A 13,266-nucleotide genomic window follows, 5' to 3' on the forward strand; every position below is an offset into this window, starting at 1 on the left:
AGAGGCTTCTGCCTTCAACCCGCTGTCTCCTAAAACATCAGTGTACTTTAGGGAGAAAGAGAGAGGCTTCTGCCTTCAACCCGCTGTCTCCTAAAACATCAGTGTACTTTAGGGAGAGAGAGGCTGCTGCCTTCAACCCGCTGTCTCCTAAAACATCAGTGTACTTTAGGGAGAAAGAGAGAGGCTTCTGCCTTCAACCCGCTGTCTCCTAAAACATCAGTGTACTTTAGGGAGAAAGAGAGAGGCTTCTGCCTTCAACCCGCTGTCTCCTAAAACATCAGTGTACTTTAGGGAGAGAGAGGCTGCTGCCTTCAACCCGCTGTCTCCTAAAACATCAGTGTACTTTAGGGAGAGAGACTGCTGCCTTCAACCCACTGTCTCCTAAAACATCAGTGTACTTTAGGGAGAAAGAGAGAGGCTTCTGCCTTCAACCCGCTGTCAACCCGGGAATTATGTGTTTTGTCTGGTCTAGGGTTTTTTGTATGTTTATGGGCTGTTTCCTTTCTAGGTAGTTTGTAGGTCTATGGTTGCCTAGATTGGTTCTCAATTAGAGGCAGCTGTCTATCGTTGTCTCTGATTGGAAACCATATTTAGGCAGCCATATTCTGTGGGTACTTTATGGGGGATTGTCTTCTGTCTTTGTGTCATTGCACCAGATAGGACTGTTTCAGTTTTCACATTTGTTGTTTTGTATTTTGTAGTGTTCTCGGTTATCGTCTATATTAAAGATGTTGAACACTAACGACGCTGCATTTTGGTCCTCCTCTCCTTCAATGGAAGAAAACCGTTACAATTGTGCTCTCTATTATGCTAGAGAGAGAGATCACCATTGTTATTATGGTATTATTCTAGAGAGAGAGAGATCACCATTGTGATTATGGTATTATGCTAGAGAGAGAGAGATCACCATTGTGATTATGGTATTATGCTAGAGAGAGAGAGAGAGATCACCATTGTTAATATGGTATTATGCTAGAGAGAGAGAGAGAGAGAGATCACCATTGTTATTATGGTATTATTCTAGAGAGTGAGAGATCACCATTGTGCTTATGGTATTATGCTAGAGAGAGAGAGATCACCATTGTTATTATGGTATTATTCTAGAGAGAGAGAGATCACCATTGTTAATATGGTATTATGCTAGAGAGAGAGAGAGAGAGATCACCGTTGTTATTATGGTATTATGCTAGAGAGAGAGAGATCACCATTGTTAGTGTGGTATTATGCTAGAGATTGAGAGAGAGAGAGAGAGAGAGAGAGAGAGAGAGAAAGAGAGAGATCACCGTTGTTATTATGGTATTATGCTAGAGAGAGAGAGACACACGCTGATAGATAAACATGTCCACCAAAATAATACCAAAATATATGCTTGCTTTATCGACTTCCAAAAAGCATTTGATTCTGTTCTACAAAGTTATTGAAAGTGGTGTAGGGGGTAAAACATATGACATAATTAAATCAATATATACTGGCAATACGTGCAGCATTAAAATTGGCAAGAAAATAACAGAATTCTTTAACCAGGGGCGGTTTCTTCGTAAGGGTTGCAATCTAAGCCCTGCACTCTTCAATATTTACATCAACGAATTGGCCACTACTCTAGAAAAATCCTCACTCCCTGGTGTTAGTCTCCACAATTCAGAAGTTAAATGCCTACTCTTCGCAGATGACCTATGCCTGCTACCACCCACAGCACATAGCCTACAGCAGAGCCTGGACCTGCTAGAGCAGTACTGCCAGACCTGGGCCCTGGCAGTAAACCCCAAAAAGACTCAAATAATGATTTTCCAGAGAAGATCCAGATCTCAGGGAATTAAACCAAAGTTCTGAATTGGTACAAAATATATAGAGTACTGCACACACTACAATTACTTAGGTTTAAACATACGCTCAACTGGACACCTTAATGAGGCAGTGAATGAACTGAGAGAGAGAAAGCACGCAGGGCATTCAACTCCATTAAAAAGCGAATTAAAATTGAAATACCTATTCAAATTAGGATAAAACTAATTGAATATGTCATTGAACCAATTGCACTTTATGGCAGCGAGGTGTGGGGTCCACTTGCAAAACAAAATTTAATCAAATGGGACAAACACCCCATTGAAACCCTGCATGCAGAGTTCTGTAAGATTATCCTACATGTCCAGAGGAAAACTACAAACAATGCATGCAGGGCAGAATTAGGCCAATATCCACTAATAATAAAAACTCAAAAAATAGCAATTCAGTTTTGAAACATCTAAAATACAGTGACCGCCTCTCATATCATTACCAAGCCCTGCAATACCAAGAGCTGAGCAAAGAAAAGAGTCCCCTCATCCAGCTGGTCCTGGGGCTGAGTTCACAAACCTGTTCTACTAACACACTGAAGCCTCAGGACCAGAACATCCAATCAATCAAGATAAACCAAATTACAACACAGTCAAAACAAAACTATATTGCTTATTGGGAAACACAAGCACAAACACAAAGTAAAATGCAGTGCTATCTGGCCCTAAATTGACAGTACACTATTTGACCATGGTTACTGATCAAAACCTTAGAAAAACCTTGACAAAGTACAGGCTCAGTGAGCACAGCCTTGCCATTGAGAAGGGTAGACACAGGAAACCCTGGCTCCCTGTAGAGGAAAGGCTGTGCAACCACTGCACCACAGCAGAACCTGGCTCCCTGTAGAGGAAAGGCTGTGCAACCACTGCACCACAGCAGAACCTGGCTCCCTGTAGAGGAAAGGCTGTGCAACCACTGAACAACAGCAGAACCTGAGACGGAGCTGCATTTCCCGACAAAATGTAAAAAATATAAAACAATTAGAGAGTGTCATTTCCCCAAATTTGAAACCCCTTTTCAAGGTTTCAAAGACCTCTCTAATCAGAGTAGGATACCTGTCCTGTTGGGGGAGGACGCAGAGAGCTGTGGGTTGGCAGCGCACTACATTGCCGCCCGCCATAAGTTGAGGGACAGTGTCTGACAGACCAATCAACCTGCACATGTGCTTTACTGTATGCGTATTGTTATTGTTAAATGTATGGTTATTTTGACACTTGCTTATTGTTGTTACTGTTGTCTCGTTGACAATTTTGATTCTCATTTTTACATTGTAAATATCCAAAATAAGTTTTGGCAATATGTACATTGTTACGTCATGCCAATAAAGCAAATTGAATTTAAATGAATTGAGAGAGATCGCCATTGTTAATATGGAATTATGCTAGAGAGAGAGAGAGAGATCACCATTGTTAATATGGTATTATGCTAGAGAGAGAGAGAGATCCCTGTTGTTAATATGGTATTATGCTAGAGAGAGAGAGAGAGATCACCGTTGTTAATATGGTATTATGCTAGAGAGAGAGAGAGAGAGATCGCCATTGTTAATATGGTATTATGCTAGAGAGAGAGCGAGAGATCGCAATTGTTAATATGGTATTATGCTAGAGAGAGAGAGAGAGAGATCGCCATTGTTAATATGGTATTATGCTAGAGAGAGAGCGAGAGATCGCAATTGTTAATATGGTATTATGCTAGAGAGAGAGAGGGAGATCCCTGTTGTTATTATGGTATGATGCTAGAGATGCTCTTGTTTCTATGGTATTTTGCTAATATGTTTGCAAGATGAACTTGCATTTTACAGTCGGTCTTCTTGTTGCTTCTAGTGGTTATTGAGTTGAGTACTGGGCAGTGCATCTTGTCTTCAGTTTCTGGTCAACCATCCGCTTCACACCCAATTCCATGTACTATTGTTTATGTTGGAGTGAGTGCTCACCCAGTGCGAGCAAAATTGTCCCAATGTGCCATCATTGTCTTGCACAGTTTCTCCTCATCATCGTCGACTGTCACTGTAACTCTCATGAAGGGATTAAGGGAGAAGATAAGGACTGATCGGATGTTACCTTGTTTTGAAATTAATATGATCTCCGCAAGCTGCTTTCTAAAATGTAGCAACGCTGGCTCAATGGTTGAAGACAGGCCTAACCTGACCCCTTGTGGCTGTCATTGGAATAACTTATAATAATATCAGAGTGCTATATGATTCTCATTGCACTATTTTACATTGAAGGTAAAGTGTAACCATTTCAACCAAGAATTTCAGCATTTGAACCACCAAGAAGAAATGCACTTGTAAAATAACCGTATATGCCTCTGCTAGTAATAACTTCTAATCATTGCCTCAACTTGTGGCACTCACCAACTCCTCTTCACTTTTCTCTCTCATAAACTTAGCAAGCTGCTCAGTAGTTGTGTGGTCCCACCAAAGATGATTGATAAATGAAGATGTCTTACTCAGGCCATGTACCATTGAAAGAAATGGTCACAATTCCACTCTACTTATGGGGTGGCTCTACCATTGGCACCAATGCGATAGCAACTGGGTCTCGTCTACTTAGTTAGCTTCCTCTTCCGTCTCTGGTCACACCTTCAAGTTAACCACAATCTGGCCATGTAGGCTGTGTTTAGACAGGCAGCCCCAATTCTGATTTTTCTCTCTCACTAATTGGTCTTTTGAACAACCAGATCAGCTCCGAAAAAGATCTGATGTAAAAACAGATCTGATGATTGGTCAAAAGACCAACTAGTGGAAAAAAGATCAGAATTGGGCTGCCTGTGTTAATGCAGCCATTGAGTTTTGGGCATATGCGATTGTATACATTTAAATAGAGAATGGGGAGGGACAACCAAGAAATCATAAGCCTGTCATATCACAAATGATGTGATACACGCTATCACATCTGTATTGAAAGACTGGGTGCATATAGCAAAAGTGAGTAGAATTAATGTTTTTGTCCTTTAGTTCACCTGCAAACTGCCATATGGCTCAATCTGCTTCCGATGTGGTTTCACTCAGGGTAACAACAGCCAGCTTGAGGAATGAACCTATTCACTTTTAATGAGGCAGGATGTTAAGCACCTGAAGAACAGAACACGTGATATGAGCTGCATTAATATGTCTCATTACTTCTCTGTTGTAGTTCTTTGTACCAACTTCATGTGTGAAAAATGACATGGAAATGTCCACAACTGTTCACGAAAAGAAAGCTCACAAGCCAGGTTTGGGTGGCAGATGAAATATCTTTATCTGACACTACTTTATAGTCATTATGACACATAGACAAAGTCACGTGATAAACACCATCGGACAGATAATATGGAGCAGACAGAAAAACAGAGAGCACGGAGCAGACAGAAAAACAGAGAGCACGGAGCAGACAGAAAAACAGAGAATACGGAGCAGACAGAAAAACAGAGAATACGGAGCAGACAGAAAAACAGAGAGCACGGAGCAGACAGAAAAACAGAGAATACGGAGCAGACAGAAAAACAGAGAGCACGGAGCAGACAGAAAAACAGAGAATACAGAGCAGACAGAAAAACAGAGAATAGGAGCAGACAGAAAAACAGAGAATACAGAGCAGACAGAAAAACTGAGAATACGGAGCAGACAGAAAAACAGAGAGCACGGAGCAGACAGAAAAACAGAGAATAGGAGCAGACAGAAAAACAGAGAATACGGAGCAGACAGAAAAACAGAGAATACGGAGCAGACAGAAAAACAGAGAATACGGAGCAGACAGAAAAACAGAGAATACGGAGCAGACAGAAAAACAGAGAATAGGAGCAGACAGAAAAACAGAGAATACAGAGCAGACAGAAAAACTGAGAATACGGAGCAGACAGAAAAACAGAGAGCACGGAGCAGACAGAAAAACAGAGAATAGGAGCAGACAGAAAAACAGAGAATACGGAGCAGACAGAAAAACAGAGAATACGGAGGAGACAGAAAAACAGAGAATACGGAGCAGACAGAAAAACAGAGAATACGGAGCAGACAGAAAAACAGAGAATACAGAGCAGACAGAAAAACAGAGAATAGGAGCAGACAGAAAAACAGAGAATACGGAGCAGACAGAAAAACAGAGAATACGGAGCAGACAGAAAAACAGAATACGGAGCAGACAGAAAAACAGAGAATACGGAGCAGACAGAAAAACAGAGAATACGGAGCAGACAGAAAAACAGAGAATAGGAGCAGACAGAAAAACAGAGAATAAAGAGCAGACAGAAAAACTGAGAATACGGAGCAGACAGAAAAACAGAGAGCACGGAGCAGACAGAAAAACAGAGAATAGGAGCAGACAGAAAAACAGAGAATACAGAGCAGACAGAAAAACTGAGAATACGGAGCAGACAGAAAAACAGAGAATACGGAGCAGACAGAAAAACAGAGAATACGGAGCAGACAGAAAAACAGAGAGCACGGAGCAGACAGAAAAACAGAGAATACGGAGCAGACAGAAAAACAGAGAATACAGAGCAGACAGAAAAACAGAGAATACGGAGCAGACAGAAAAACAGAGAATACGGAGCAGACAGAAAAACAGAGAATACGGAGCAGACAGAAAAACAGAGAGCACGGAGCAGACAGAAAAACAGAGAATACGGAGCAGACAGAAAAACAGAGAATACGGAGCAGACAGAAAAACAGAGAATAGGAGCAGACAGAAAAACAGAGAATACAGAGCAGACAGAAAAACTGAGAATACGGAGCAGACAGAAAAACAGAGAGCACGGAGCAGACAGAAAAACAGAGAATAGGAGCAGACAGAAAAACAGAGAATACAGAGCAGACAGAAAAACTGAGAATACGGAGCAGACAGAAAAACAGAGAATACGGAGCAGACAGAAAAACAGAGAATACGGAGCAGACAGAAAAACAGAGAGCACGGAGCAGACAGAAAAACAGAGAATACGGAGCAGACAGAAAAACAGAGAATACAGAGCAGACAGAAAAACAGAGAATACGGAGCAGACAGAAAAACAGAGAATACGGAGCAGACAGAAAAACAGAGAATACGGAGCAGACAGAAAAACAGAGAGCACGGAGCAGACAGAAAAACAGAGAATACGGAGCAGACAGAAAAACTGAGAATACGGAGCAGACAGAAAATCAGAGAATACGGAGCAGACAGAAAAACAGAGAATACGGAGCAGACAGAAAAACTGAGAATACGGAGCAGACAGAAAATCAGAGAATACGGAGCAGACAGAAAAACAGAGAGCACGGAGCAGACAGAAAAACAGAGAATACAGTGTAGACAGAAAAACAGAGATTACAGTGTAGACAGAAAAACAGAGAATACGGAGCAGACAGAAAAACAGAGAATACAGTGTAGACAGAAAAACAGAGAGCACGGAGCAGACAGAAAAACAGAGAGCACGGAGCAGACAGAAAAACAGAGAATACAGAGCAGACAGAAAAACAGAGAGCACAGAGCAGACAGAAAAACAGAGAATACAGAGCAGACAGAAAAACAGAGAATAGGAGCAAACAGAAAAACAGAGAGCACGGAGCAAACAGAAAAACAGAGAATACAGAGCAGACAGAAAAACAGAGAATACGGAGCAGACAGAAAAACAGAGAGCACGGGGCAGACAGAAAAACAGAGAATACAGAGCAGACAGAACAACAGAGAGCACGGAGCAGACAGAAAAACAGTGAGCACGGAGCAGACAGACAAACAGAGATTACAGAGCAGACAGAAAAACAGAGAATAGGAGCAGACAGAAAAACAGAGAATACGGAGCAGACAGAAAAACAGAGAATACAGAGCAGACAGAAAAACAGAGAATACGGAGCAGACAGAAAAACAGAGAGCACGGAGCAGACAGAAAAACAGAGAATACGGAGCAGACAGAAAAACAGAGAATAAGGAGCAGACAGAAAAACAGAACACGGAGCAGACAGAACAACAGAGAGCACAGAGCAGACAGAACAACAGAATACGGAGCAGACAGAAAAACAGAATACGGAGCAGACAGAGAATACGGAGCAGACAGAAAATCAGAGAGCACGGAGCAGACAGAAAAACAGAGAATATGGAGCAGACAGAAAAACAGAGAATAGGGAGCAGACAGAAAAACAGAGAATACAGAGCAGACAGAAAAACAGAGAGCACGGAGCAGACAGAAAAACAGAGAATACGGAGCAGACAGAAAAACAGAGAATACAGAGCAGACAGAAAAACAGAGAATACGGAGCAGACAGAAAAACAGAGAATACAGAGCAGACAGAAAAACAGAGAGCACGGAGCAGACAGAAAAACAGAGAATACGGAGCAGACAGAAAAACAGAGAATACGGAGCAGACAGAAAATCAGAGAATACGGAGCAGACAGAAAAACAGAGAATACAGAGCAGAAAGAAAAACAGAGAATACGGAGCAGACAGAAAAACAGAGAGCACGGAGCAGACAGAAAAACAGAGAATAAAGAGCAGACAGAAAAACAGAGAATGCAGAGCAGACAGAAAAACAGAGAGCACGGGGCAGACAGAAAAACAGAGAATAGGAGCAAACAGAAAAACAGAGAGCACGGAGCAGACAGAAAAACAGAGAGCACGGGGCAGACAGAAAAACAGAGAATACAGAGCAGACAGAACAACAGAGAGCACGGAGCAGACAGAGAAACAGAGAGCACGGAGCAGACAGACAAACAGAGATTACAGAGCAGACAGAAAAACAGAGAATAGGAGCAGACAGAAAAACAGAGAATACGGAGCAGACAGAAAAACAGAGAATACAGAGCAGACAGAAAAACAGAGAATACAGAGCAGACAGAAAAACAGAGAATACGGAGCAGACAGAAAAACAGAGAGCACGGAGCAGACAGAAAAACAGAGAATACGGAGCAGACAGAAAAACAGAGAATACGGAGCAGACAGAAAAACAGAGAATACGGAGCAGACAGAAAAACAGAGAATACGGAGCAGACAGAAAAACAGAGAATACAGAGCAGACAGAAAAACAGAGAATACGGAGCAGACAGAAAAACAGAGAGCACGGAGCAGACAGAAAAACAGAGAATACGGAGCAGACAGAAAAACAGAGAATACAGAGCAGAAAGAAAAACAGAGAATACGGAGCAGACAGAAAAACAGAGAATACAGAGCAGACAGAAAAACAGAGAATACAGAGCAGACAGAAAAACAGAGAAAAGGAGCAGACAGAAAAACAGAGAATACAGAGCAGACAGAAAAACAGAGAGCACGGAGCAGACAGAAAAACAGAGAATACAGAGCAGACAGAAAAACAGAGAATACGGAGCAGACAGAAAAACAGAATACGGAGCAGACAGAAAAACAGAGAATAGGAGCAGACAGAAAAACAGAATACGGAGCAGACAGAAAAACAGAGAATAGGAGCAGACAGAAAAACAGAATACGGAGCAGACAGAAAAACAGAGAATAGGAGCAGACAGAAAAACAGGGCAGACAGAAAAACAGAATACGGAGCAGACAGAAAAACAGAGAATACGGAGCAGACAGAAAAACAGAATAGGAGCAGACAGAAAAACAGAGCAGACAGAAAAACAGAATACGGAGCAGACAGAAAAACAGAGAATACGGAGCAGACAGAAAAACAGAGAATACAGAGCAGACAGAAAAACAGAGAATACAGAGCAGACAGAAAAACAGAATACGGAGCAGACAGAAAAACAGAGAATACGTAGCAGACAGAAAAACAGAGAATACAGAGCAGACAGAAAAACAGAGAATACGGAGCAGACAGAAAAACAGAATACGGAGCAGACAGAAAAACAGAATACGGAGCAGACAGAAAAACAGAGAATACGGAGCAGACAGAAAATCAGAGAGCACGGAGCAGACAGAAAAACAGAATACGGAGCAGACAGAAAACCAGAATACGGAGCAGACAGAAAAACAGAATACGGAGCAGACAGAAAAACAGAATACGGAGCAGACAGAAAAACAGAGAATAGGAGCAGACAGAAAAACTTGATTAAAAAAGACCCAAACCTAAGGAGGAAACAAACGACAACACAAAGACTTTTTGACAAGCGACCTTTTCCATTCTGTCTCAGGTGGATAAATGTGTCCATTATCTTCCCATCACAAGACAGGAATGAGACTTCATCACTGCTTTCTGTAGAGGTTAGCTTTGTAATCTCGATGCCCTCGCTAAGCATGAAACAGTACACAGAATGTGTACTAGGTCTACTGTTGAATTCGCATTACTTGGGCAAATGAAAAACTCCATGCCCTAGTCATAGACTATAACTTGGGCTCTATTCAATCCGTATCGCGGAAGTTCAGCTTTATAGCGCGATTGACAATTAAAGGCAATGTCCGTGAAGACTTAATTCACGGTAAACGCTGCATGTCGGCTCAATCGGAAATGACTTTCACAGATGTCAATCATTTAACAGTTCAGCGATACACACTGAATAGAGCCCTTGGACAGCTTGGTCAGCTCATATGACCAGGAAAAACTCCTACACATTAAACATTATGGACCCAGTTGTTAACCAGATGAGTGAACAGCGTTCTTTAAAGGGTGTGGTAAATGTGACAAGGCCTCAACCAGCATGGAGACACATTGGGATTGTTAAGAACCACCCTCCAATAGATAGGTGTTTGTAGTAACCCATTGATATGAACTTTACTAATCTTTTCACGTGACATGGTCAACATGTTAAAACATCTATTTTTAACATCCACATTACATATTGACTCACAACAATGGATTAGGTGGCGATTTTATGACAGTATGTCCTTACCTCTGTCTACCACATGGCTGAGTACACAAAGTCAATACAAAAACATACAGATACCTTGAATGGTACATGGTATTTTCATTTTCATTATTCAAAAACCTACAGAGTAAAATAATAATTTACACAAAAAAATGAAAACAAAATACTTGTTTATCTGTTATAATTTTACTGTAGCACATCTTGGCAAGTAGTCACAAGCTATTCCAAAACACCAGGCACCTACAGCATGGACCTCCAATGGACAACAGTTAATGTAACATGTAGAGGAGGCCTGTTCACATCACAGTAGGGCATTGACATGGACATTCATTGTTGCCATGGTGATTATACTGTCTTGAACTGAAACAACAACAACTAAACTGCTAAAGTCTTAAACATGAAGACAGTTTGGAAGAGAAAGAGAGAGAGACAGAGATAGAGCGAGGGAGAGGGAGATATAGAGAGAGCGATAGAGGGAGCGATAGTGAGAGACAGAGAGAGAGACAGAGAGAGAGAGGACTTGTGTAATATTTACTGTTCACTTTTTATTGTTTATTTCACGTTTGTTTATCCATTTCACTTGCTTTGGCAATGTAAACATATGTTTCCCATGCCAATAACGCCCCTTAAATTGAAATTGAGAGAGAACGAGTGAGAGCAAGGGAGAGAGAGAGAGACAGAGAGATAGCGAGAGAGAGAGAGACAGATTTGGGAAAGCAGCAGTACTGTAGCGTGTCTGATGGAACATTTGTCAGAGTACTAGTAGGCATTTATGTTGTTTAGATTTTAAGGACATTGTGGATAGATGGAAATGTAAGGTTATAACCCACTAAAATATGAACATTTCATAAAAGTACCACACACACACACACGCACACACACACACACACACACACACACACACACACACACACACACACACACACACACACAGACACACACACACACACACACACACACACACACACACACACACACACACACACACACACACACACACACACACACACACACTCACACACACGGAAAATAGATAAGACAACACAAAACATAAAGAAGACCTAACAACCTAAAGTTAAAACATTGATAGGTGTCTTCATCCTCATCTTTCAGACATTCAGGGTTTAGCTGTAGGCAGATCAAAACAATAATATGTAGGTGCGAAGTGCACAAAGACACAGTGACTTCCTTTGTCCTGTCATAATCCCAAAATGCACACATACTGGCCCGTTTTAGGAAAATGGCATATCGTAGCCTACTCTACCATCAGCTGACGTGCAGCATTTCACTCAGTATAGCCTATCCCCTTGCTGCCTAAAAGGCTGTATACTCCTTGGTACACGGGGAGTTCTCTCCCATTTCTCTATCTCTGAAACGGGCGACAGGGGTCCTTCAAGGTAGAGTTCTAGTGAAAGCCTCTCTTCACCTCTCCTCCTGCTCAGTCAGTCTGTCGAGTGGGTGAGTCACACAGTCACAGAGCGGACACTTTGAAGACAGTGGAGCTGGCTGTGGTGTTAATACTGGCGGCCTCTGGGCCGGTGGGGGGAGGAGGGGGTCTGCGCTGGGGGGGTCCGTGAAGACCGTCCCCGTCCGGGGTGGCAGAGTGGGGCGTGGGGATGCTGATGATCGCCGTGGTGATCTGACCGCCCTTGCAGTTGAACAGACCCACCTCGTCTGTCTTCATGTTGAGACTAGAGCGACTGAGAGAGAGAGAGAGACAGAGAGTATAGAGAGCAAGAGAGAGAGAGAAAGACAGAGTAAGAAAGATAGAGAGAGACAGTCAGACAGAGGGAGAGGGTGGAATAATACTGTAAAAGTACTGTACTTTTACAAATGGCCCAACAACTTGTAACAAAAGTGCTAGATACAACCCTGCACCGCCATCTAGTGTTTTCTATGGGGACTCCATGTGTGCATGATGCATGTCTGTGCCGAGTATGATGAAGTTGCACCATGATTTAAGATCAGCTAAGTCCAGTTAAAGTTGATTGTGGACCTGTGCCTAAGGAGAGGAAACTTGGATTGGATACAACCTGCAATGGATAGGGTTTAGGTTTTATTTATTCACACCAAAGAAAATAAGTGAAAGACAAAACAGTACAGATAAAAAACTGGTAAAACGGTGTGCAGGAACGTACAATACGAACAAAAAAAATGTACCGGCCCAGACAATATTACAGTAAATGAGAGATGGGTAAATTAAGCAAAAGTATAGAGTTAGGAAGCAAGCCTGATGTACCAAACCACTAATCTTTCTGATGATACCAACAGATTTCATCACTTTGCTACTGACAAATTGAATATGATCTTTCCATGATCATTTTTCATCACTTAGAACTCTAGTGGATGTGACTTGTTTAAAAAAAATGTTTTAATTCTTATTCTTACTAGTGAATACAATAAAGCAGGACTTTCCTTTTAACATTTAAAGATCATCTGTTTATCTGGAACCATTCAGAAAATGTGTCCATACCTGAGTTGGCTTCATTAATTAGTGAATAAAAATGGTTGTGTGATAAAATCAAATTGGTATCATCAGAAAAGAGAATGTAAAGTAGAGTAGGAGACACAGCAGCAAGATCATTGATATATCTTAGGAATCGAAATTATCGAAACCTGTGGCCAGTGGCGGTTCTAGCTTGTATGGCTCCCCCCCCCCACCATTCAGATTTTTTTGGTGCAGGCGCCCCGTGCCGCCCCAGGCAAGATGACTCCC

At 41.8% G+C, this 13,266-nt stretch overlaps 1 protein-coding gene across 2 annotated transcripts in view; it reads right to left on the minus strand.

The window, feature by feature from the left end:
• Positions 1-11,159: 11,159 nt before the first annotated feature.
• LOC110494690 (potassium voltage-gated channel subfamily D member 3-like) overlaps positions 11,160-13,266 on the minus strand; it is a 122,171-nt gene continuing 120,064 nt past the window's right edge. For both annotated transcript variants that reach the window (XM_021569984.2, XM_021569982.2), the window contains one exon: positions 11,160-12,250. In XM_021569984.2, coding sequence (XP_021425659.1) covers positions 12,022-12,250 — 229 coding nt within the window. In that variant the 3' untranslated portion in view covers positions 11,160-12,021. The remainder of the gene's footprint in view (positions 12,251-13,266) is intronic.

This window comes from Oncorhynchus mykiss, chromosome 17 (assembly GCF_013265735.2).
Source record: "Oncorhynchus mykiss isolate Arlee chromosome 17, USDA_OmykA_1.1, whole genome shotgun sequence".
NCBI lineage: Eukaryota > Metazoa > Chordata > Actinopteri > Salmoniformes > Salmonidae > Oncorhynchus > Oncorhynchus mykiss.